The sequence below is a fragment of the Gossypium hirsutum genome, chromosome A03, assembly GCF_007990345.1.
Source record: "Gossypium hirsutum isolate 1008001.06 chromosome A03, Gossypium_hirsutum_v2.1, whole genome shotgun sequence".
Lineage (NCBI taxonomy): Eukaryota > Viridiplantae > Streptophyta > Magnoliopsida > Malvales > Malvaceae > Gossypium > Gossypium hirsutum.
Genome location: NC_053426.1, coordinates 15,561,485 through 15,587,125, shown reverse-complemented (window position 1 = coordinate 15,587,125; position 25,641 = coordinate 15,561,485). Strand labels below are relative to the sequence as shown.

Here is a 25,641-nt window from a genome sequence, read left to right as displayed (position 1 = left end):
CCTTTAGCACCTATCATACAACTAATAGAGATAATAACTTGTGCATATTAAAATAAAAATGATAAAATATGTCAAAAATAAAAATTTGGTTTAGTGATAAATTTAATATTTTACTAATCTAATTTGCGCGGATTCAAATCCCACCATATTCATATTTTAATTAGTTTTTGTTAAAATGAAAAGACTAAAATACCTTCGAATAGTATAGCTTTTTTAATGAGGGAAGGATATTTCCATAATTTCCTAACCGAGTTGGTCACTCGATTGAGGATGACACCAACTCAATAAAACACTTAATAAATAGTAAGTATTGATATACAATTGATGAAGATATTAACTTGCGCATATTAAAATAAAAATGTCTAAAATATATTAAAATGAAGCTTTGGTTGAATGGTAAATTTAAGGATTTTTTTCTAATTGGCGCGGATTTAAATCCTACCATCTGCATATTTTAATTGTTTTTTCTTAAAATGAAAAGATTAAACTACCCTCAAATAATATAACTTATTTTAATTATGGAATGACATTTTCGTAATTTCCTAGCCGAGTTGGTGACTTGGTTGAGGGAGCCACCAACTCAATAAAACACTTAATAAATAGTAAGTATTGATATACAATTGATGTAAGTAATAAAATGTGAATAATAAAATTAAAATATATTAAAATATTAAAATAAAGTTTTAGTTAAGTCATAAATTAAACATTTTGTTAATGTAATTGGTTTAGGTTCAAATCCCATTGTATACGAATGTTTATTTGTCTTTTTTAAATAAAAGGATTAAAGTACCATTGAATAATATAACTTATTTTAATTATGAAAATTTCCCTAACCATAACTTTATTGAGGGTGACATCAACTCAGTTAAGAGCTTAAATAATAATATAGATATACATTTAATAGAAGTAATAAAATGTGCATAATTAAAATTAAAATATATAAAAAAATATTAAAATAAACTTTTAGTTGAGTGGTAAATTAAAAACTTTATTAATGTAAGTGATTTCGGGTTTAAATCCCATCATATGCATATTTTTATTCTTTTTTTAAATAAAAAAACTAAAATACCCTTGAATAATAAACTTATTTAAAATGAAAAAGACTAAAGTATCCTCAAATAATATAATTTATTTTAATTATAAAAAAAATTATAATTTAATATCTGAGTTGGTGATGCAATTACAGGTGAAAATTAATTCAGTAAAACATTTAAATACAACCGAATATAAAAAATGACGGGTAAGATTGGCCTTTTCTTCTCTATTAGAAAAAAAAATATCAATTATCAAGTTATTTGCTATGACTAGAATTTGTCGGTAGTAATAAAAATATTATTTCACATATGGGTGAAGTCACAAAATTTTTTATGGGCATCGAAATTAAATAGTATATTTTTATGATAGTAAAAATATAGTTTTATTATTTTAATATATAATTTTTAAAAGATTAACTCAAATTTTTATTATTTTTGGAAGATAAAAATATAATATTATTATTATTTAAAATTTTATAAAATTGTAAAGAGCTTAAATGAAATTTTTTTTATTAATATTGTAATATATATTTTATATTTTCAAAAACAAAAATGAAAAATTTTAAAATGTTTTTAAATAATGATAATTTAATTAGGATTTGTAAGTGGATAATTCGTTTGGATAATTTTAATAAAATATTATATAAAAAGTTGCAACTTGACTGACGTGGAACTAAGTCGGAAGATATATTACATTTTGCTATATTCTTTTTTATATTCCTTGTGCTAAAATTTTGTTTGATATATTTAAAAATGAAAATTCCTACTCCAACCTTTTAAAGTTTTTAGATAAAATTAATATAGTATTTAATATTTAAATTTAACTTTAATATTTAATTTAATACTTAAACCAAATAACACAATAAATATTTAATACATATATTCTAATAAAAAATTACGATATTAAACATTAAAAATAAAAATTCATATATTAAATTTATAAAGCTTAAATACTAAAATAAAGCTTAAAGCAAAATTGACATAAAAAAAAAAAACCTTTTATAAATTTTGGAACTGCCCCTTCATATAGTAACTGTTCGATTATCCTCCGCCCAAATAACGCCTCATTACAGCTGTCTTTTCCCTATATATATATACCCACCCCTTGTGTGTCTCTTGGGAAAGGCAGTCTTTTATTTTTCCTTCTCTTTCTCATTCTTTCTTCAATTAATAACCAATCAAAGTGCTCTCTTTGCTTTTCCCTGTTTTATAAGTCATCGAACTGTTGTTTTTCTTGATCTCTCCTTCATTCCCGTTTCTGGTTTTTTTTTCTTTTTTTTGAGTTTTTAGTAGGTAGCCATGAATGCTCTTGCTGCAACCAACCGCAATTTCCGACTAGCGTCTCGTTTACTTGGGTTAGACTCTAAGCTTGAAAAGAGTCTTCTGATCCCTTTTAGAGAAATCAAGGTATTTGCTAGAAAATTTTCTCTATTTTGGTCATGAGTTGTTATGTTCTGATTGGTGTTTTCATTTTTGTGATCAGGTGGAGTGCACGATTCCCAAGGACGATGGAACCTTGGCGACTTACGTTGGATTTAGGATCCAACATGATAATGCTCGTGGCCCAATGAAAGGTGGAATCAGATATCATCCTGAGGTGATCACTTTCTTCTGTCGGTTTTTTTTTTGTCTTTTATGTTTTTTGTTTTATGATCTTGTTTGTTTCTTTATCCTTGGCGACGGCCATTCGCTCTACTTTAGTTTGTTTGTAGGCTGTAGCCATACTTATTATAGAAACAAAAGACAATCCTTTGTTTAATGATTTTTTCAATTTTGTTGATTGACATTTCATTGTTTGTTAAATCAACTTTACACCTTTTTTTAAAAATAATTTAATGTCGGTGGAGTTACAGTGCTGTGATATTTAATTTCCTGTTAGAGCTTTTTCTGATAAGATTCTTCTGCGCCCTTTAAAAGGTAATCTTTTAAGGCCAGTAATGATAATAATGGAAAATCTAAACCTTGGCATCTTAGGAATTAGAGGAGAATATCATCTTAGGCCCTGATGCTGTTAATGAAATTTAGTCATTGAGTGATACATAATTAAACATTCGATTTGTTTCCTCTGTTTTAAATTTCAACATGGAGTTTCAGTTGTGTGTATCTGTGATTGATCTTACATCATACGTGGGATTCACAATCTATGTGTGTTGATTTTGCTTAAGGTCGAGCCCGATGAAGTAAATGCTCTGGCTCAACTAATGACATGGAAGACGGCTGTAGCAGCCATTCCTTACGGCGGTGCAAAAGGTGGCATTGGATGCAATCCTAGGGATTTAAGTAAGAGTGAATTGGAACGTCTAACTCGCGTCTTCACTCAGAAGATCCATGATCTTATCGGTATACATACAGATGTTCCTGCACCAGATATGGGGACTAATGCACAGGTTATACAGTCCTCCCTTTTATGTTTCGTTTTTTCGTGTACTTCCTTTTTGTTTCTAAATCACAAATTTATTAAATAAGCATACTAAGAATAAATATGTACAGACCATGGCATGGATTCTGGATGAATACTCTAAGTTCCATGGACACTCACCAGCTGTTGTCACAGGAAAGCCAATAGTAAGTGCAAAAGACAGATTTTATACTTGTAATATGATGTTTGATTAGCAATAATTGGGTAGAATAACAAAATCTAGATACGCTTATACTGGGAATTGTAGGATCTAGGTGGATCACTAGGCAGGGAGGCTGCAACTGGCCGTGGTGTTGTATATGCAACTGAAGCGTTACTTGCTGAATATGAGAAGTCAATTAAGGGAATGACCTTTGTTATCCAGGTATAGTTCGACATGAATCATTACATGTTTAAAATACCTTTCCCTTTGAGGTGCTTCAGAACTTCCTTTCTTAATGTTTATATTATTCGCAGGGTTTTGGTAATGTTGGGTCTTGGGCATCAAGGCTCATACATGAGAAGGGTGGTAAGGTTATTGCAGTGAGTGACATAACTGGCGCTCTTAAGAACCCAAACGGAATTGATATACCAGAACTGCTAAAGCATAAAGAAGCTACTGGAAGTTTGAAAAGCTTCAATGGTGGAGATTCCATGGATCCAAATGAACTGCTTGTACATGAATGTGACGTTCTCATCCCGTGTGCCTTAGGTGGAGTCCTTAACAGGTTAGGATCCATTGCTGAGCATCTTGGTCCTATAAACTATTGTGAGGTCTGCTGTATGTTACCATATTTTGATTTCATCTAATTAGACTTTTCTTCTAATTTGTCCTTAATTGGTATCATCTTATACCCCATGAATTGCTTTGCATTGGGGTTGTCTTGCATATTTACTTATTATCTACTCTTTTAAAGGGAAAATGCTGCAGATGTGAAGGCAAAGTTTATAATAGAGGCAGCAAACCATCCTACAGATCCAGAAGCAGATGAGGTAAATAATCCCCCCCCCCCGCCCCCGGTTTTCTGGTATACTATAGGTGGAAGCAAAATCTGATCCAAAATTTCGATATTGCAGATTCTATCAAAGAAAGGAGTAATAATACTACCCGATATATATGCAAATGCAGGAGGGGTGACTGTCAGCTACTTTGAGTGGGTTCAGGTAATGGACTACTACTAAAGAATTCATCAGAATGTACGATTACCGTTTTGTTTAAGAAAATGTTACTTTTGCACTGCTTACTTGATCTCCGATGGTTAATGGACTGCTGACGTTGGGACAATTGGTTAATGGGGGAGGATAGTATAGTATGTCATTAATTTTTCATCTGATTTGGCAGAACATTCAAGGTTTCATGTGGGATGAAGAGAAAGTGAACCAGGAGCTGAAGAAATACATGACTAAAGCTTTTCATAACATCAAGAACATGTGCCAGTCGCACGACTGCAATCTCCGGATGGGCGCATTTACACTTGGGGTGAACCGTGTTGCCCGTGCAACTATCCTGAGAGGATGGGAAGCATAAACGCCTCCCTTCTGGCTTTTATTTCTCTTAGTTTGTAGTCTCCTTTGAAAAGCACAAGCAATTACTTTCAAGAATTCATAGCTTACCCCACCAAAGCGTTTTTTAACTTTTTATGGTTCTCCCATTTATCCTTGATGAAACTTTATACAAACTCCAAATTTATACTTATATATTCTTTCAACTTTGGGATTGGATTATTATTATTATTATTATTATTATTATTTTCCATGCAATTGTAAGTTCCGTTTCGTTTCAAGTGACGTGTTCATGTTATCAAATTAAATATAATTTTACTTTACCATTGTTATTTTATCTTTTGGCACAAATTAGTAAATCCTTTAATAAAATATATCATATAGTTGTCACAAAAGACACTTTTATACACCTATTGATTTAGCCTCAGTGAAAATTGAGAATTATTATTATTTTTTTTTGAAAAAGGGAATCGTCTTTAATAAAAGCTCGGCTGAATAATTTTTTATTTTGGAAAAGGGAATGATCTTTAATAAAAGTTGAACTAAAGCCAAATATATAATTGACCCTGGCATCATCTAGAAGTAGACGAATTAAGTTACCAAGAAGATTAGAGCAAATACTAACTAAGTTATTGAAAGAATTATTATCTGAAAGAGGAAAGGTTGAAAATTATTCCTCAAACGATCTAATGCATCCGTTGATTTGTTCCTTTTACAAAAGACATGTGTCATCGAGATAGAACTCATGGAACGAAGGAGTGTCCTGTAATCATCAATCAAAGGGATAGAACGGAAGAGTGTCCTGCAATCATCAATCAAAGGAAATGGCAAAATATTACAATTAGAGACTCTCTTCATAAAGTAAATCAGTAGTAGCATCCACTTCAATTTCAAGACTTGGAATATAAGTTCTTAGGCCAAGAAGAGTCCATCTTGCAAAGCCCAAAGTTCTCCTACTGTGCTGGTTGCTTTAAGGATATAATAGAAAGAATTTGTAACACCCTGTACCCTGTTCGGTCATTGGACTTGAGCTACAGGATGCTACAGAAGATAACGAAACAAATACATGTAAATCTGACATTTAGCAATCAAAACAATCATTAAAACATTCATAACTCAAGTATGCAATGATTTACACATCAATCCGACTCCTATTTATGCATGTAGTGGTATGCCTTGTAAGTGATGAAATTTACTTGAGATGGATGCTTGGAATGGTTGGATTGTATTTGGTATGTTTAGTGCTGGAACATGGTAAATTTGGGTGACAAATGAGGCTAGGAAATGACTTGTTTTTGTCCACAAGGGCAAGCACACAGGCATGTGTCTTGGCCGTGTATGACACACGGCCTGTCCCATGGGCATGTGGTCTGGCCGTATGTCCCATGCATCTTAAGAATGAGAAGCAGAATGCTCAGAATTGGGCACACAGGCAGAGACACGGGCGTGTGACTCAGCCGTGTGGTTGACACGGCCTTGAACACGAGCGTGTTACACGGCCGTGTGAAAACTATACCTAAATTTCAAAAATAAAAATTCGCCACACGGCCTAGCACACGGGCGTGTGACTTGGCCGTGTGACTTCAATTTCTTCATGCTTTAAAAGTCAAAAAGTTACACAGGTTAGAGACACTGGTGTGTGTAGTACACGGCCTAACTACACAGGCGTGTCCCTAGACCACATGGGTGTGTGAGCCCTGCACCTAGGAAAAATTTTGAAATTTTGCGAAAAATTTCCTGAGTTCCCAATTTAGGCTCCATTTGTTTGCCATTAAAATGTTTTCCGGAAAATGATTTCTGAAAAATGATTTACTTTTCTGGAAATGATTACTTTTCTGGTGTTTGAATGAATCTATGTAAAATATTTTATGTTGTTTGGCAGATTACCTGAAAATATTTTCTTGAAAAGCTATTTTTACATATAATAATAAATTTATATTTTAAATTGTTTTTACATATATTGCAATGATTTATTTATAAATAAATAAATCAAATTAAATATATAATAATACTCAATTATTAAGCTATAATATACATTAAATTAAACAAATATATATTTAAGAAATTATTATCTTTTCATGAAGATATTTGGTTTTCTTGGCATACATACTGAATTAGTAATTGGTGGTTTCAAAGATATAAACTTAGATAATTGTTTTATTTGAGCTTGCCACATATACTCCTAAGTTGAATATATCTTTTATCTTGGTTTTACAATCCATAAAGATTATAATCTTTTTGAGATTCGTAACTGTCTCTCTTAACAATATCATTTCGCATTTTAAACCTGAATTTTTTTCTTAAAAGTATAATATAACTTACCATTACACTCAATATTTGTTGATATTATCTTTTAACCAAAGTATAAGAGTATAGGCTTCTCCAATTCACCCCTTTCTCTAGGCCAATGACATCTATTATATATATATCCCTTAAATATGGTAAACAACAACAGAAGAATATTTTTCGCGGAATTATCCTACAAGAAAAATGTTAGCTTCTCCAAAATATAAAACCATTTTTCTTGAACAAACAATATAAATTGCAAAGCTTTATAAGAATTTTGGTTTCTTAGGTTTTAAATAATCATCTTCATATAAATCAATCCAGAAGCTTCTATTTTTCTCTAAATAGGTTACCCTACATACTCGAGAATCTATATATAATGCCAACATGGTCAATTATATATATACATATCTTTATTATATATGCATGATTCAGAATCTCAGAAACATCCGAATAATACATGCAGAGAAGTTTTGTCAACTGAATTAATGCATTTTACACCATAAATATACTACAAAACGACCTGCCAAATTACTCATCAGTGCATAGGCAAGCATCAATATATATACATCTAACAGAACAATGATTTCCTGCAGCCATTTCTTCTTCAAAATACAATCAAAAGTTTTGAACATTAAATCTAAAACCAGTAGATGGGCCAATCTGATACATAAAGATCTGATCTTCCTAATAAGAATCAAGCATTCTCCTCTATAACAAAATCACCAAAGTTTAAGCCATAGATGTTGCTTGTTTCGTCTATTCCTTTAACATTTTGTCAACAGCAATGTACTGGTTGGCCATATCTGCCAATGAAGTGCTAAACAAATTCCCATTTTTGATCTATGATTTCCTGCAGCTATCAAGACTGAAGGCGAGTCAAGAAGGAAGAGAGAGTTTACAATTCAAAACCTGGAGTGGAATAGTCTGGAGCTAACGAACCCAGCATCCCACACAGAATACTATTTTTTTTTAATAGAAGACTTTCTTTTTTTCGAAGGAATGAAAGTACTTTGATATTATTCTCTCAATGAAATTTTGGTTTTGATTTCTCTTAAGTAAGATGTATATGTACCGGAAACAGTTCGGAAAATTCATCGGTAAAGTCGAATTTCATCATATAAACAGTTTGGCTTATTACAATGACATAGTTTCACATTCCTATAAATAAAAGCTAACATGCTTAAAATTTATCAAAAAGTCGAATAACATATATCTGAAACACGATCGAACCTGTGACTTCGTATGCGGTGGCACCTTCGATTTCGGCCCGAGTAACTGTAATTGTTTCTCGGACAGTCAAGGAATGACCTGAAGCCGATTTGTCCCTGTAGCAATTCATTCATAAACTTATAAATCAGAGCAAATTATCAAACGCAATATAGCTAATTTAATTAGAAAATTCAATAATCTTAAACAACATGTCCAAATTAATGATTTAAAAAAAAAACTAAAGGAGCAGAATATAGCCAATTAAAAAAATTAAAATATATCAAATATTGGAGATGACCCAACGAGAAAATGCAGAAATTCTGAAGAAACAAACAAGAGATAAGAAAAACAGAGAAAATCAGTAATCATAAACAAATAAATCAGAGTAAATTATCAAACGCAATGTAGCTACCCAACGAGAAAATGCAGAAATTCCAAGGAAACAAACAAGAGATAAAAAAAACAGAGAAAATCAGTTTCCCATAAATTATGGATCCTAATCACGGAAGAGGAAACTGATGTATAAAATGGGGGAAAGTTTCTACAATCTAACTTTTAGGTTCCAGTTGGAGAAAATAAAGAAAGAAGCAGTTGAAAGATGCAAAACCCAAACAAATTAAACAAATAGATGCAAAATCCAAACAGATTCTTCAACAAAAAAAAAGGAAGAAGAAGATTTGAATGAAAGAGGCGACAAACATGAAATGCAGATTAAATAAGCATAAAAATGTTACCGGGATGAAGAAGGAAAAGGAAGATGAAGAACGGGAGGAGGAGGAAAGAATTTGGTGAAAGTTTTGGAGGATGGAAAATGTCTTATAAAAATAAAATCGGTAAGATATTTTCCGTAAAATCCATCTCTTTTTACCTGTGCTTTGTAAAACATTTTTCAAATGTAATTGATTTTAAATCAAACAAACACCGTAAAACTAGGAAAACATTTTCCGGAAAATGTATGATCTCGTTTTGGGCCTCGAGGGTCCATATATGGGACGATATGTATGATCTTGGAAAATGAATAGTAATTTACGTAAATTAATTGAAATTTTTTTTGAATGTTTTGGTAATACTCTGAAACCCTGTTTCGATGACAGATATGGGTTAAGGGTGTTACAGTTAAACTCTAATTATGCTCATATGAAATGAAGATGTGTATGACTAGCTCGAATGTGTGCTAAGTGATTTAGAATGTGATAGTTGGATGAATGCATAATTAATAGGTGAATGGATTGAAATAGTTTAGTTGATTACGGTGCCAATTGTGTCATATTTGTTAGACATTTAGGAATGCTTTATAAGTTATAATTTGGGCATAAAATATGCCTATTTGAGTAGGTGTTGATGTTAGTAAAGGAATGCATTATAGGTCTTTGCGTAAGGTTCAACCAAATTTGTACATTAGGTGCTTTTTCCTGCACACATGGTTTGACACACGACCGTGTGTCTCACACGGTTGGTTGACACGGCTGTGTGCCATTGGTAATTTAGATGAATGAATGTTGACATGGTCTCAATCTCTCACATGGCCCAGCCACATGGCCGTGACAATGTTCGTAAAGTTTTACAATTAGGTCGACACGACCATAGTTTGTTACATGGCCTGACAACACAGTTGTGTGACCCTTATTTACTGAATTTTTCATATGTTAAACTTACTAAAAACAATAAATTAATATATATATATATATATATATATATATATATATAAAGCTAGCATAGCATGACATTACAAGTATATCAAACAACCTATAATAGCTAGTTTTTAGTCAAATCAGAACAGTAGCTTCGGGGCAACAAATTCAAAATTTAAATATTTATTTTATTATTATTTTAATGTTTACAGCATGATATCATATATGTGGGAAAATTTTGTTAAGAAATTTTATCGTTTAATTGGTCAATTTGAGAAAAAGGACTAAATCGCGTAAAGTGCAAAAGTAGAGTTCTATTAGCTAAAAGTATCTAATAGCTATGAAATTTAATTGTGGAGGTCCTTAAGTGTTAAATGGACCATTATTAAGGTAAGTGGACATTAATAGACATGTATAAATGAATTTTAATGTTACATACTTAAGGTTAAATTAGTAATTCATTAAATAACAAAGTAAAATAATAACATAATGCATAAGGCTATCTTCTTTCTTAGTTTCTTCCACCAAAATTTCAAATATTAAAAGACATGGGAATGAGCTAGGTTTTAGCTACTTTCAAAGCTCAATTGGTGAGTAAATTTTCTCAGTTTTTAATGATTTCTATTTTTTTGTGATTGTTGCATCTAGTACTAACTAGCCCGAGGACTATTTTGCAAAACTATTAAAGGATTTGATGTTGCTATCGATGAATACATGAGTATTTTGATGTTTGATGATAGATTTTGAATAGTTGTTGATAGTTAAACAAGTTTTGTTAAGTGATTTTCAGTGAAAATGCAAAATAGGGATTAAATTGAGAAATGTGTAAATTTAGTGGTTAAAATGTGAAATAAATGAGAAATATGGGCTGCTAGGGGCATAATGATAATTCAGCTAGCTTGGGTATATTTGGAATTTCATTGATTTGGGATTTTATGAAATAAGGACTAAATTAGGAAAAATGTGAAATATGTGGGGAAAAAGTGAAAATGTGTTTTAAAGCATGTTTTGGACTAAATTGAATGAATAATTTATTGAATAAGTTAATTTTGAATATATTTAAATCAAGAAAAACGGAATTCGGATCAGGATCGGGGAAAATGAAAGTTATCAACTAAACGTTTTATTTCATCGTTTACACATCCGAGGTAAGTTCGTATTTGAAAAGCATTGTTAAAATTATGCTTTAAATTCTTTAATATTGCATAAATTGTGTATATGAGATTATAGGCATGTTTGACGACGATTCGAGATAGCTTTGGCTATATAGGGCACTTAGTGTGTGAAACCGAGATAGCTTCGGCTATGTAAGGCACTTAGTGTGCGAGATTATAATAGCTTCAACTATGTATTGGCACTTAGTGTGCGAGATATCGAGTATTCGACAGTATCCCGAAAAGGTATGAGTTTGTTACAAAATTATACAGGTATGTACATCTAAAGTATTAGATTCAAATAGAATAAGTTATGAATTTACATATAAGCAAATGATTAAGCATATGGAAGGTTTGTTGTTATCATCAATTATATGTTATATAGTTCAAATTGATGATTTTTGTATTATGATTTGTTGAGTGTATTTCGTACAAACTTACTAAGCTTTATAGCTTACTTTGCTTATTTTTTCCCGTGTTTTATAGTGATTTCAAAGCTAGCTAGGATTTGGGGATCATTGGAGACTACGTCACACTATCCAACCATCACTTTGGTACTTTTGACCCCATGGTTTGGTCATATGGCATGTATAGGATTATGGTTGTTTTTTATATGTATTTTGGTAGTGAGTTTTGACATTTGAAATGGCTTGTGAATAATCATATTTTGGTTTGTATATATAGCCATGTGATTTGGCTTAATTTGGTATATTTGGTTATGTGCATATATGTGCATATATGGTGGATAGTTGAGTTCATGAATGACTTGTATTATGAGGTTTGTGAAATTCATATCATGCTTGTGAATTGGTGCAAAATGATGCATGTTAAGTAAAGGTTTAACTAGTTGATTTGTATATATATTTTGGTATGTTTTGATAGAGTAAGATTTGAAGTTATGAGCATGTTGAAATATTGGTATTGGATATGGTATGAACTAGTCTTGATTGTGGCTAAATTGGATTTTTTTTAGGTATATGCAAATTTGGGTGGCAAATTGGCTTGGTAAATAGCCTATTTTTTTCCACACGGGTAGAGACACGAGCGTGTCTCAGCCATATGTGACACAGTCATGTTGCACGGCCGTGTGTCCTCTGGTGTTGAAATTAAAATCAAGTCAGTATGCTCCACACGGCCTTACACACGGGCATGTGACTTGACCGTGTGGTATAAGTCAATATACCCTATAGGTTTGGCACGGCCTAGCACACGGCCTGGCACACGGGCATGTGTGGCCATTTTTAGGGTACACGGGTTAGCCACACGGGTGTGTATGTTGGTCATGTAACCCAAGTCAGAGAGCTACACGGGGTAGGGCATGGGTTAGGACACGACCATGTTCTCTCATTTTGAATATTCACACGGCCTATGACACGGGCATGTCTGATGGCCGTGTGAGACACATGGCCTGACCACATGGGCATGTGTTCTCTGTTTTGAGAAAAATTTTACTAAGTGTTGAAAAATTTTTCGAGTATCCGGTTTAGTCCCGAACCACTCTCAATGTATGTTTAAGGCCTCTTAGGCTCGTTTAAGGGACACTATAATTGTTTATGATTTTGTTGTATTTGAATTGATAATTGTTTATGAAATGTATGTTTAAAAGTATTGTAAGTCTGGTAATGCTCCGAACTCTATTCCGGCGTTGAATACGGGTGAAGGGTGTTACACAACCATTACTAGCCATTCCAATGGTTAGATTACAAATATCACCATCAAGCCATAATTGGCCAATTAAGCTTATACATGCCATTATACCAAAATGAAATTTCTATTTATACCAAAATGAGATAGTGGATAGTGTGATAACTACTCCGACCGACTTCCAACCTTCGTGAGCTTTGAGCACTATAAGATAGGGAAAAATAAACGGAGTAAGCATTTTATGCTTAGTAAGTTTGTATAATGGAAAATAAACTTACTGGTCTTATTTAACACAAGCACACATAAATATATATTCCTTCAAATTTGGGTAAGTTACCTAAACAAATACACTTATTCAAACAAGTTAGTCACATAATCTCATATGAATATCAAGTAAACATAGATGAGCTCATCACATTACAAGTTCCATAAAATTTTCACCTTTCCTTGATTCAAGATTCCTTTTTCTATTGAACTATTGAAATGCTGATGGACTTCTGGTTAGTATACTCAAAAGTACCCCTTTGGGCACAAACTTAACAAACACACTCTCAAGCCACATGTTATATTATAGGATTAACAGTCTAGGCTAAATCCTTTTTAGGGCATATGCTCTAAAGAGCTTAATTTGAATTGCCCGTTTGGGCTAAATCCAATCTATAGCATAGGCTCGAGCGGCTTATATCAGGATTACCCGTCCGGGCTAAATCCTTCTAACAACATGTGAAATATTATTCTTGTTCAAGCATATCACCTTCATCCATCGAATTCCAACGTTCAATCGAAACATGGCAATTCGTCCACATTTCACAACTTATGATTATTTCATACTGTATGTTATCTCATTCACATAAACACAATCATACAATTAAATTCAAGCATTTAACATATGTAGTTAAGTTACACGAACTTATCTTGAAAATGGTTCGTTTTTAAATTTCAACTAATTCGAAACCTTTTGCTTTGCTTGATCTAGTTCCGTAGTTGGTCTTTCCGAATCTATATGGATAAATTTAACTATTAATCCATCACATTTCATATACATTTTCATTCTATTGCATCCTAGGCAAAATTACTATTTTGCCCCTATCCTTTTAAAAAATTCTGATTTCGTCCTTAGGCTCAGAAAATGAAATTCATGAAATTTAACCCTCTTTCCAAGCTTAGCCAAAATTTATAAACAACATTTACAACACACATTTTTCACAAATTTCAGAATTTTCCATGGGTTTTTACCATTTTTCATTTTAGTCACTAAATCAAGTTTTCATAAAAAATTACTTCGTAAAAATTGTTTATCTATTAACAAACTTTCATTTTCTACCATAAATTTCTAATTTTCAGCATATTCATCCATGACCCAAATTTCATACATTGATAACTTTTCAAATTAATCCCCTAAATAGAGAGATTAGACTATCCTGGTTTCAAAAATATAAAAATCGTTAAAAACGAGACTTAATTTCATACCTTTTCAAGCTTGGTAAGTTGTCTTCCTCTCTCCTAGGGTTTCCATGGAAATTTTGGGGAAGATGATATGAAATTAGATGAATATTTCTTTTTATTTAATTATCATCTTTTTATTTTAGTGATTTCCAATTTAGTCCCTTGCCTTTTCTAATTTTTCCATGGATGAGTCATTAAAATATCTACTAACTACCCTTCAATGGTCTATAGGGACCTTAATTTTTGAATTCTATAGCTATTTGATACCTTTAACTACTAGAATCCAACTTTTTCATTTTATGCAATTTAGTCCTTTACCTAATTAACCACACAATCGATAAAATTTTCATATCAAAATTTTCATGTGACCTTCCTATCATGATGCCAACCATAAAATAAAATAAAATTAGTTTTATTTTTAACTCGAATTTATGGTCTCGAAACCACTGTTCCGACCTTACCAAAATTGGGTTGTTACAACTCTCTCCCTTTAGAAATTTTTGTCCTCGAAAATTCTTACCAGAAAAGAGGTTAGGGTATTGCTTCCTCATAGTATCCTCAGGCTCTCAGGTAGCTTCCTCTAATCCATGCCGTTTCCAGAGGACTTTTACAAAGGCCACCTTTTTATTTCTCAGCTCTTTCGTCTCATAAGCCAGTATCTTAATCGGTTCCTCATTGTAAGTCATATCAGGCTGAATCTCAACTTTTGTTGGAGTAATAATGTGTGAAAGATCCGATCGATATCGTCGTAGCATGGATACGTGAAGCACATTATGAGTTTTTATCAAGCTTCGGTGGTAATCCTAACCGATATGCAATAGGCCCGACGCTTTCAATGATCTCATATGGCCCGATAAATCGTGGACTCAGTTTTCCTTTACGGCCAAATCGGAGAACTCTCTTCCATGGTGACACTTTCAAGAATACTTTATCACCAACCTGAAATTCTATCTCTTTCAGCTTTAAATCAGCATAAGACTTTTGACGGTCTGAGGCCCCTTTCAAACTGTCCCTAATTATCTTCACCTTTTCTTCAGTTTCCCGGATCAAGTCAACTCCATGTATCATTCTCTCACTTAATTCTGTCTAATACAATGGGGTTCTACATATACTGGACTGATAATTGTTATTATAAGCAAATTCAATCAAAGGCAAGTATTTTTCCCAATTACCTCCAAATTAAAGTATACAACACCGAAGCATGTCTTCTAAAATCTGTATCACACATTCAGACTATCTATCTATTTGAGGATGGAATGCAGTACTAAAGTGTAAATGAGTGCCCAAAGCTTCATGCAACTTACTCCAAAATCGAGATGAAAACCGAGGATCTCTATCTGAAATAATGGAGACAGGCACTCCATACGATCTGACAATCTCAGAGACATATAATTCAGAAAATCTATCCAACGAAAAATCCATACGTACCGGATAAAGTGTGCCGACTTTGTTAAATAATCGACAATTACCCAGACAACATCTTTCTTTTTCGGTGATAAAGGTAATCCTGTTACAAAATCCATGGTAACTCTTTTACATTTCCATTCTGGTATTGTGATTGGCTGAAATAATCCCGAAAGTACTTGGTGTTCAACCTTCACTTGTTGACATATCAAACACTTCGATACAAATTCAGAAGTATCCCGTTTCATTCCTGGCCACCTGTACATCTTTTTCAAATCATTATACAATTTATTACTACCAGGATGTATAGACATGTTACCATTATGAGCTTCATTCAAAATCTTCTGTGTCAGTTCTGAACTTTTCGGTGCACATACTCTGTCTCTGAATAATAAACAACCATTGGTCTCGATCTAAAATTCTGAGTTAGGAGTTGATTCACTTTGTATTCGTTTCGCTTGCAACTTACCATCTTTTTTTTGAGCTTTAGAGATCTGTTGCATAAACCTCGGTCTAACTTTTAACTCAGCTATGAGTGAACCATAATCAGATAAAGAAAACTGGGATTTCAATGACCGTAAAGCAAACAAGGATTTTCGGCTCAAGGCATCTGCCACTACATTAGCTTTCCCCGGATGGTAATCAATAACGAGATCATAATCTTTCAATAATTCCAACCATATACGTTGTTTCAAATTCAGTTCTTTTTGTGTAATTAAATACTTCAGACTTTTATGATCTGTAAAGATGTGACATTTTTCACTAAAAAGATAATGCCACCATATTTTTAATGCAAAAATAATATATGCTAATTTAAGATCGTGTACCGGGTAATTTCTTTCATGCGATTTTAACTGCCTAGATGCATATGCCACTACTTTACCATATTGTATCAATACACATCCTAAACCATTCAATGAGGCATCGCTGTAAACTTTAAATTCCTTATTTAGTTCAGGTAGGACTAATACAGGTGCTTCCATCAATAAAGCTTTCAATCTATCAAAACTCTGCTGGTATCAATTAGTCCACTCGAATTTCACCTCTTTTTGCAACAATTGAGTCATCGAAGAAGCTATCATTGAGAACCCTTGAACAAATCTCTGATAGTATCCTGCTAGTCCTACAAAACTTCTGACTTTTGAAACATTCTTCGGTGGCTTCCAGCTTACGATAGCTAAAATTTTGTTCGGGTCTACCTGAATACCCTCTACAGATACAACATGTCCAAGGAAACTAACTTCCCGTAGCCAGAATTCACGTTTACTGAATTTAGCATATAATTGTTTCTCATGCAGAGTTTGCAAAACAATTCTCAAATTTCGAGCATGCTCATTCACTTCCTGAGAATTCTATTCATTAAATTCATAAATATCATTGGGGAATTTGTTAATCTACATGGCATCACCAAAAACTCATAATGCCCATATCTGGTTCTGAAAGCTGTCTTTAGCACATGTAAATCTTTTACACGCAGCTGATAATAACCAGATTGTAAATAAATTTTTGAAAATACAGTGGCACCTTTTAATTGATCAAACAAGTCATCTATACGAGGCAACGGGTATTTATTCTTAACTGCGACTTTATTAAGCTGTCTGTAATCGATGCATAATCTCAATGATCTATCTTTGTTCTTTACAAACAATATTAGTGCACCCTATGGTGAAAAACTGGGTCGGGCAAATCCTCTATCAATCAACTCTTGCAACTGTACCTTCAACTTGTTCAATTCAGCAGGAGCCATTCTATAAGGTGCTATAGATATCGGCGTCGTCCCTGGCACAAGGTCTATGGAAAATTCCACCTCTCTAGCTGGAGGTAAACTAGGTAGTTCTTTTGGAAATACTTCAGGAAACTCACAAAAAATTGGCATTGACTGGATTTTCAACTCTGACACTTTGGTGTCCAATACAATAGCAAGGTAAGCCTCATACCCCTTTTTAATATATCTCTGTGCTGATATTGTTGAAATCATGTTAGACAATCCATCCAATTTCTCAGATTCAACCCGAAGTAACTCACCATTCTGACACTTTAATACAATGTATTTATGCTTACAATTTACCACTACATCATGTTAGGTTAACCAATCCATTCCCAATATTACATCAAATTCATCAAAGGGTAACATCAAATTAGCTGGAAAACAATAACCCTCTATCATCAATGGGCAATTTTTACAAAATTTATCCACCATAACAATGCTAACCCAAGGGGTTTGAAACTTTAACCACAAATTCAATGAATTCAATAATTATATTTTTATCAGATACAAATTTTGTACATATGTATGAGTGCGTGAAACTAGGATCAATCAAAGCAACAATATAAGTATCAAGTAGAGAGGATGTATCAGTGGTACCATCTGGTGTTGAAGCATCTTCCTTTGTACGTATTACATAGGTTCTTGTCAGAGCTCGAGCCTTAGATTTAGCTATTAAATCCTTTGCAGTACTACAACTACCACCAACATTTCCAGAGTACCGTGATGGTCTACCTCTCGTGGTGGGATTACTCAGTTTCGAGGTCTATTCAACTTCTTTTTTAACCCTTTCCAAGCAATCTTCAAGAAAATGGTCGAGAGAACCACACCTGAAGCAAGCCTCACTTCTCATCCGACACTCTCCGAAATGTAATTTATTACAGACATTGCATCATGGTTTGGGGTTTCTAATACTCCCAACATTGGTGGTTAAAGGAGACGAAGACCTTGGGTTGGTGCATTTAGAGCTTCGTTTCTTTCCTGAATACTCCATTGAGGTAGCAAAATGCTCATGATAATTCTTTCATTTCTTTGAAGTAGATGATTGAGCCTTGCTTACAAATCTTCTACTTGAAACCCAAGCTTTCCTTTTTGCTTGCTTCTTTTCTTTGCTTAATTCATCGCCTTGTATGCCTGTTCAGCCAACACTGCGGATTCTCTTAATTCCATAATTCAAATTAATAGCTTGATATCTTCATTTAGCCTTTATTCAAATCGTTTGAAAATTTTGGCTTCAGCCTGAACCCATTCACTAGCATACTTGCTCAATCTAACAAATTCTCGTTCATACTTGAGCTCTAGAAATTCCTTCTTTTTCTATTCCAGGAATCTCTGACTAATATACTTTTTTTAAACTCTGTTTGGAAAAATTCCCATGTAATATTTTCCTTAGGTACTACAGAAGATATGGTTTTCCACCAATGATAAGCCGTGTCTTTCAACAAAGATACCACACATTTCAGACATTCAGCTAGTATACATGATAACTAATCAAGAACCCGAATAGTATTTTCCAGCCAGAACTCGACCCTTTTTGGCTCGTCATCGGTCGTAGCCCTAAATTCTTCAGCCTCATGTTTTCTGATTTTGTCAACTGGAGCCTTACCAATTCTAACAAATCTAGCATCCTGTGGCGTTTCATCATTTTGTGAAGTAGGTGGGGGAGGTCGTTGAACAGTGGGATTTGTTCTCATATATTCACTAAACTATTTATCCATCAATTCAAAGAAGGCTACTTTTGCCGTCTCACTTCAGCCCTCAAATACGGGCCTTTTACTACCACTAGATGCAGCTTGCTACACGAAAGCTTGAGCAGCACTCTCAGCTTCTTTAGTCTCGGCTCTAGCTTGGTTGGAAGGCATTACTATATGAAAACACACTTAAAATCAGTCAGGAGATATCACACTTCATAATTTATATAATGGCATGTATACCTAGACTAGTACTTGCCATGTTAGTCTGAGAATCGACTAAATCATAGCTCTAATACCACTAAATGTAATACCCCTAACCCGTATTCGTCGTTGAAATAGTGTTTCAGAGTATTACAGAAACATTCAGAATATTTTTCAATTAATTTACGTAAATTACTATTTATTTTCTGAGATCATACATATCGTCCCATATATGGACCCTCGAGGCCCAAAACGAGCGGTGGAATCAAATCGGGACTAAATCAGGAACTCAAGTAATTTTTTGCGAAATTCTAAAATTTTTCCTAGGTGCAGGGCTCACATACTCGTATGGTCTAGGGACACGCCCGTGTGGTCAGGCTTGTACTACACGCGCTAGTGTCCCTAACCCGTGTAACTCTCTGACTTTTAAAGTATGAAGGAACTACCAAGTCATACGTCCGTGAGCTAGACCGTGTGAAAAATTTTTATTTTCGAAATTTAGGTGCAGTTTTTACACACCGTGTAACACGCATGTGTTCAAGACCGTGTCAACCACACGGCTGAGACACACACCCGTGTCTCTACTTGTGTGTCCAATTCTGAGCATTCTGCTTCTCATTCTTAAGATGCAAGGGACACACGGCCGGACCACATGCCCATGGGATAGGCCGTGTGTGACTCATGGCCAAGACACACGCCTATGTGCCTGCCCGTGTGGACAAAAATAAATCATTTCCTTGCCTCATTTGTCACCCAAATTTACCATGTTCCTGCATTAAACATACCAAATACAGTCCAACCATTCCAAGGATCCATCTCAAGTAAATTTCATCATTTACAAGGCATACCACTACATGCACACATGTTCAAAATTTTACCTTGGTTTAATCTATATGTTAGACTTACTAAAAACAATCACTTAATATATATATATATATATATATATATATAAAGCTAGCATAGCATAACATTACAACTATATCAAACAACCATTACTAGCCATTCCAAGGGCTAGATTACAAACATCATCATCAAGCCAGAATTGGCCAATTAGTCTTATACATGCCATTATACCAAAATGAAATTTCTATTTGTACCAAAATGAGATAGTGGATAGTGTTGTGACTGCTCCGACTGACTTCCAACCTTCGCGAGCTTAGAGTAATATAAGACAGGGAAAAATAAACGGAGTATGCATTTTATGCTTAGTAAGTTCGTATAACGGAAAATAAACTTACTAGTTTTATTTATTAACACAAGCACACATAAATATATATTCCATCAATTTTGGGTAAGTTACCTAAACAAATAAACTTATTCAAACAAGTTAGTCACATAATCTCATATGAATATCAAGTAAACATAGATTAGCTCATCACATTATAAGTTCCATAAATTTTTCATCTTTCCTTGATTCAAGATTCCTTTTTCTGTTGAACTATTGAAATGCCGATGGAATTCCCGTTAGTATACTCAAAAGTACCCCTTTGGGCACAAACTTATCAAGCACACTCTCGAGCCACATGTTATGTTATAGGATTACCAATCCAGGCTAAATCCTTTTTAGGGCATATGCTCTAAAGAGCTTAATTTGGATTGCCCGTCCGGGCTAAATCCAATCTATAGCATAGGCTCGAGCGGTTTATATCAGGATTACCCTTCTAGGCTAAATCCTTCTAACAACATGTGGAATATTATTCTTGTTCAAGCATATCATCTTAATCCATCGAATTTCAACGTTCAATTGAAATATGGCAATTCGTCCACATTTCACAACTTATGATTATTTCATAATGTATGTTATCTTGTTCACATCAACACAATCATACAATTAAATTCAAGCATTTAACATACATAGTTAAGTTACACGAACTTACCTTGAAAATGGTTCGTTTTTAAATTTCAACTAATCCGAAAACTTTTGCTTTCCTTGATCTAGTTCCATAGTTGGTCTTTCCGAATTTATATGGATAAATTTAACTATTAATTTATCACATTTCATATACATTTGCATTCTATTGCATCCTAGGCAAAATTACCATTTCGCCCTTATCCTTTTCAAAAATTCTAATTTCATCCCTAGGCTCGAAAAAAGAAATTCTTGAAATTTAACCTTCTTTTCAAGCCTAGCTGAAATTTATAAACAACATTTACAACATACATTTTGCAACACCCCTTACTCATATCTGACGCCGGGACAGGGCACGAGGCATTACCAGACTTAAACACAAGCATTCGTACAAAATCGAGACATGGATTTCAGTCCAAATTTAAAAATTTTAATTCACATGCATATCGTCCCTTATATGGGTCCTCGAAACCCAAAACATACATTGGGTGTGGTTCGGCACTAAACCGAGAACTTTCGGAACTTTCATATCACTTAAAATTTTTTTTCCTCAAAACAGGAGTCACACACCTATGTGGGTAGGTCGTGTGGTCACACACGCCCGTGTGGCTTGGGACAAACTCGTGTCATCAGCCCGTGTAACTATCTATTTATGACGTCATCAATCGAAATAGTGTAATACCCCAAAAAATTTTACAGTAAAATATTATCCGTGATATAGTAAAATAAGGAAATAAAGTGACAAAAAGGGGAATTTTGAGTTATGTCAATATTGGGAAGTATATTATGATATATTAATTCAAGAAAGGACTAAATTGTAAAAGTGAGAAAAGTTTTATTGCACAAGAGTAAATACTCAAAATTTGAGGGGTTAAAGTGTAAATATAAAAAATTTGAAGGACCAATAGTGTAAATATTTTAAGGGTGGAATGATCTAGAAACTAAGGAAAATGGATGAATTAGGACCAAATTGAATAGATAAAGAACTATAAGGGACTAAATTACAATTTTGCCAAATTAAATGATGACTCAAGGATGGAATTTTAAAAGATAATAAAGGGCAAAATGGTCAACTGGAAGAGAGAGAAATCTAGAAAGTAATAATGATGCTAGAGATATTTTGATATTTTATAATTATTTAATTAGATAAATATTATTTTATTAATATTTTAATAAGATATTTTTTTATTATTTTATTAGTATATAAAGAAAGAAAGATGAGGAATTCTCATCCATCTTTCCATGCATGCAAACGTTAGAAGAGAAGAAAGGAAAGAAAGTTTTCTTTTCTTTACAATTTGGTCCTTCCACCAAAAATTCAATATTTTCACCCAAAAATCAAAAGAATTTCCATAGCTACCAAGAGAGAGAAATGTTAAGGAGACTATAGGAAGTTAGAATATCAAGTTGGATTCAAGAAATGGAAGCTGAAGGAGAGACAAAATCAAGATGAAGATTGAAATCAATAGAACAAGGTAAGAACATCATGGTTTCAATATAGTTTTAAGTTTGTTATTATTGAAAAAGCATGGGATTAATGTTAATGTAGAGTTTCCTTACATATGGTCCTATGTTATTGATATGTTAGTGAAGAGAAAACAAGAGAAAGTGATGAGAAATAGTGTAGAGAAAGAAAAAAAGGGTGCTATAAACATGGTAAATAATATCTTGCACTAAAACAGTTTTGGACAGCAGCAGTAGTCTAACTTTGAAAAATCACCAAAAATTTTAGAAATCGAATTATAGGATGAATAAAATATGAAATTAAATATTATTGAGTCAATCTTCTTATATAAGAAATTATGCAAGCAATGGAATTGTAAATCATGAGATATAATAAATTTTGTGAGACAAGGTCAGAAAGATTTTCGGGTTCCCTTGTTCTGACTTTGGAAAATAATAAAAAATTGGATAAAAATAATTATGGGATTAAATTTATATTTTTAGAATCCTGAATGAGTCTATTTACAAAAGAAACAAACAAGAACATATTTGAATTCTGTACGAGGAGATAATTAATTTTTAGTGAAGAAGGGTCAGAACTGTCAGACAGCAGAACAAGGGTAACTTTAAAGAATAAAATGTACTTATTGGATAAACCAAAAATTCTTAAAATTTTATGGAAATAATATATATGAGTCTAGTTTCAGGGAAAATTAGTGGATATTAATTTGGAGTTTTATAGCTCCAGATATAAATAATTTAGTGACTATGACACAGATGGACAGCTTGAATATTCATAAAAGTAAATAATAAAAATTATCGATAATGTTACTTACAAGTGTGTTATATACATTAAGGATGTGGAATGGAGAGGAGGAAGAGGAAAATATGTATGAATATTCATCTAGCATGGCTAATTTGCATATTTTAGGCTCAGGGACTAAATTGAATAAAAGTAAAACTTTATGGGCAATTTTGTAAAAATGTCAGAAATGACCAAATTGCATGAAGTAGATTATTTTATTATTTAAATTAAAAATTGAATGAAACTATTAATTTAGTTCAAGATCGGGGGAAAACATGTAGGGATTAAGTTGAAAAGTGTTGAAATTATGGAAAATTCTGATATTTTATAGAATTCATGAATTGTTATCAATATATATGAGAATAATAGCTGGAAATAACGATTAATTTGCAAGAATTTTATTTTCTTGACCCTAAGGATGAAATTGTCATTAAAAGTTTAGGGGCAAAATGGTAATTTTACCTAGAGTATTAATTAAATGCATTAGAATATGAAATGAATGAAAATGATGATCAAATTTATTTATAAAGATCTGGACGACTCAAATATGAGACTTGATCGTGGAAAAGAAAAGATATCGGATTAATGAAATTATAAACACAAACAAGCAATGAGGTAAGTTCGTGTAACTTGAATTGTGTTTTAAATACTTGAAATATGTGGTTATGTGATGAAAATATGATTTGAATGTTCAATTCATGATAATTGATGAAATATTGCTAAGACTCGATATAAATTGAAAATAAATCCCGGTTGAATGAAAGAAAAATTCGATGGATCTCTGAAAAGGAATTGACGGTAAAAAGGAGCTAGCCCGGACGGGTGATCCTATTCTAATATAGCCCTCCCGAAGAATACGTGTAAAAAGGATTTAGCCCGGACGGGTAATCCGAATTAGGGTCTGAATTTAGCCTGGACTGGTAATTCAGACCAAGCTCATTAGAGTAATTGTCGTTGCAGGGGATTTAGCTGGACTGGTAATCCCACTGTAAGGGTGAGGTTCGCGGGAGTGTGCTCTCTGATATGAAATGTGTAAGACCATGGTTGAAAGATACCATGGCAACCTGATATGAATTGTTTAAGACCATGGTTGAAATATACCATGGCAACCTGATATGAAATTTGTAAGACCATGGTTGAAAGATACCATGGCAACGTGATATAAAATGAATAAGACCATGGTTGAAAGATACCATGGGAACGTGATATGAAATGAATAATACCATGGTTGAAAGATACCATGGCAACATGGCAGAAAATGAGTAAGACCATAGTTGAAAGACACTATGGCATCATGTCAAAGATAAATAAGACCGTGGATGGGAGACGCTATGACATCTATTGAACAATTGATATTCAGGTAATATGTATCAGACGACGAATGGTTAAATGAAATGGTTGTGTGATATATTTACAAGAACTGGTCATATGGAAATATATGTACAAAATAGTTGTATGAAATAATTATGAAGATAGATAAACGAAATAAGTATAAGTACATGGAACATAATTTATATTAAGTTTGATATAAACTTTTACCGGAATAAATATACAAAATATATGGAAATGATGGAACATGGGACATTGATATAATGAAATGATTAATATATACTTATGAAGAAACGGTAAGAGAATGATATATTTCATGTGCATATATGATTATCTCTGATATGTTGATACAAGGAAATTATGTAAGTAAAGACAATTATTAAACTCAAGTATGACATGTCGAGAAAATAAGTATATCAATATTGAATTTATATGAAATATGTGCAAGTATACTAACAATGATGTTGTTTGACGCTTAGACAAGTGCCAAGCTATTGATTGAATGGTAATATGTTTAATTATAAGGAGCATTGAAATGGTAAGTACTTAGATGAAAATATAATTTAATATTTTGAAAAAAAATTCTATGATCCCGATTTAATTCCAGTTGGTTTCTAATGTATGTTTGGGGCCTCAAGGGCCCAATAGAGAGACGTTATGATTATTTTCAAAATATGAATAATAAATGACTTAGAATTATCTGAAAATGTTCAGTAAACTCCGGTAATGCCTAGTACCCTATTCCGGCAATGGATACGGGTAGGGGGTGTTACATTTAGTGGTATCAGAGCTACGGTTTAGTCGGTTCTCGGATCAAACGTAGTATATGTGACGTCTAAAAAC

At 33.0% G+C, this 25,641-nt stretch overlaps 2 protein-coding genes across 4 annotated transcripts; one reads left to right on the top strand and one right to left on the bottom strand.

The window, feature by feature from the left end:
* Positions 1-2,021: 2,021 nt before the first annotated feature.
* LOC107886252 (glutamate dehydrogenase 2) lies at positions 2,022-5,141 on the top strand. The gene is made up of 9 exons (XM_016810135.2): positions 2,022-2,441; positions 2,518-2,631; positions 3,200-3,421; positions 3,525-3,599; positions 3,701-3,817; positions 3,910-4,160; positions 4,350-4,425; positions 4,510-4,596; positions 4,775-5,141. Exons 1-9 carry the CDS (start codon positions 2,334-2,336, stop codon positions 4,958-4,960), a joined length of 1,236 nt encoding a protein of 411 aa, XP_016665624.1. The 5' UTR covers positions 2,022-2,333; the 3' UTR covers positions 4,961-5,141.
* A 2,541-nt stretch (positions 5,142-7,682) lies between these two features.
* Positions 7,683-9,334, bottom strand: LOC121225090 (uncharacterized). 3 transcript variants are annotated; one of them, XM_041108986.1, is made up of 3 exons: positions 9,168-9,334; positions 8,455-8,549; positions 7,683-8,089 (listed from the first exon to the last, which is right to left on the bottom strand). In XM_041108986.1, exons 1-3 carry the CDS (start codon positions 9,317-9,319, stop codon positions 7,989-7,991), a joined length of 348 nt encoding a protein of 115 aa, XP_040964920.1. In that variant the 5' UTR covers positions 9,320-9,334; the 3' UTR covers positions 7,683-7,988. The 3 variants fall into 3 exon arrangements, with proteins under 3 accessions (XP_040964920.1, XP_040964921.1, XP_040964928.1); XM_041108987.1 differs by having other exon boundaries at positions 7,683-8,080; XM_041108994.1 differs by having other exon boundaries at positions 7,683-8,074.
* Positions 9,335-25,641: the final 16,307 nt, after the last annotated feature.

What these genes read in the sequence shown, in the direction of transcription:
- LOC121225090 (XM_041108986.1), bottom strand. Translation starts at nt 9,319, where the DNA reads ATGTTTTACAAAGCACAGGTAAAAAGAGATGGATTTTACGGAAAATAT. An exon ending in CCTTTTCCTTCTTCATCCCG is followed by an intron (nt 8,550 to 9,167) that starts GTAACATTTTTA and finishes GAATTGCTACAG; the next exon opens with GGACAAATCGGCTTCAGGTC. An exon ending in CACCGCATACGAAGTCACAG is followed by an intron (nt 8,090 to 8,454) that starts GTTCGATCGTGT and finishes ACTCGCCTTCAG; the next exon opens with TCTTGATAGCTGCAGGAAAT.
- LOC107886252 (XM_016810135.2), top strand. Translation starts at nt 2,334, where the DNA reads ATGAATGCTCTTGCTGCAACCAACCGCAATTTCCGACTAGCGTCTCGT. An exon ending in TTAGGTGGAGTCCTTAACAG is followed by an intron (nt 4,161 to 4,349) that starts GTTAGGATCCAT and finishes ACTCTTTTAAAG; the next exon opens with GGAAAATGCTGCAGATGTGA. An exon ending in CAGATCCAGAAGCAGATGAG is followed by an intron (nt 4,426 to 4,509) that starts GTAAATAATCCC and finishes TCGATATTGCAG; the next exon opens with ATTCTATCAAAGAAAGGAGT.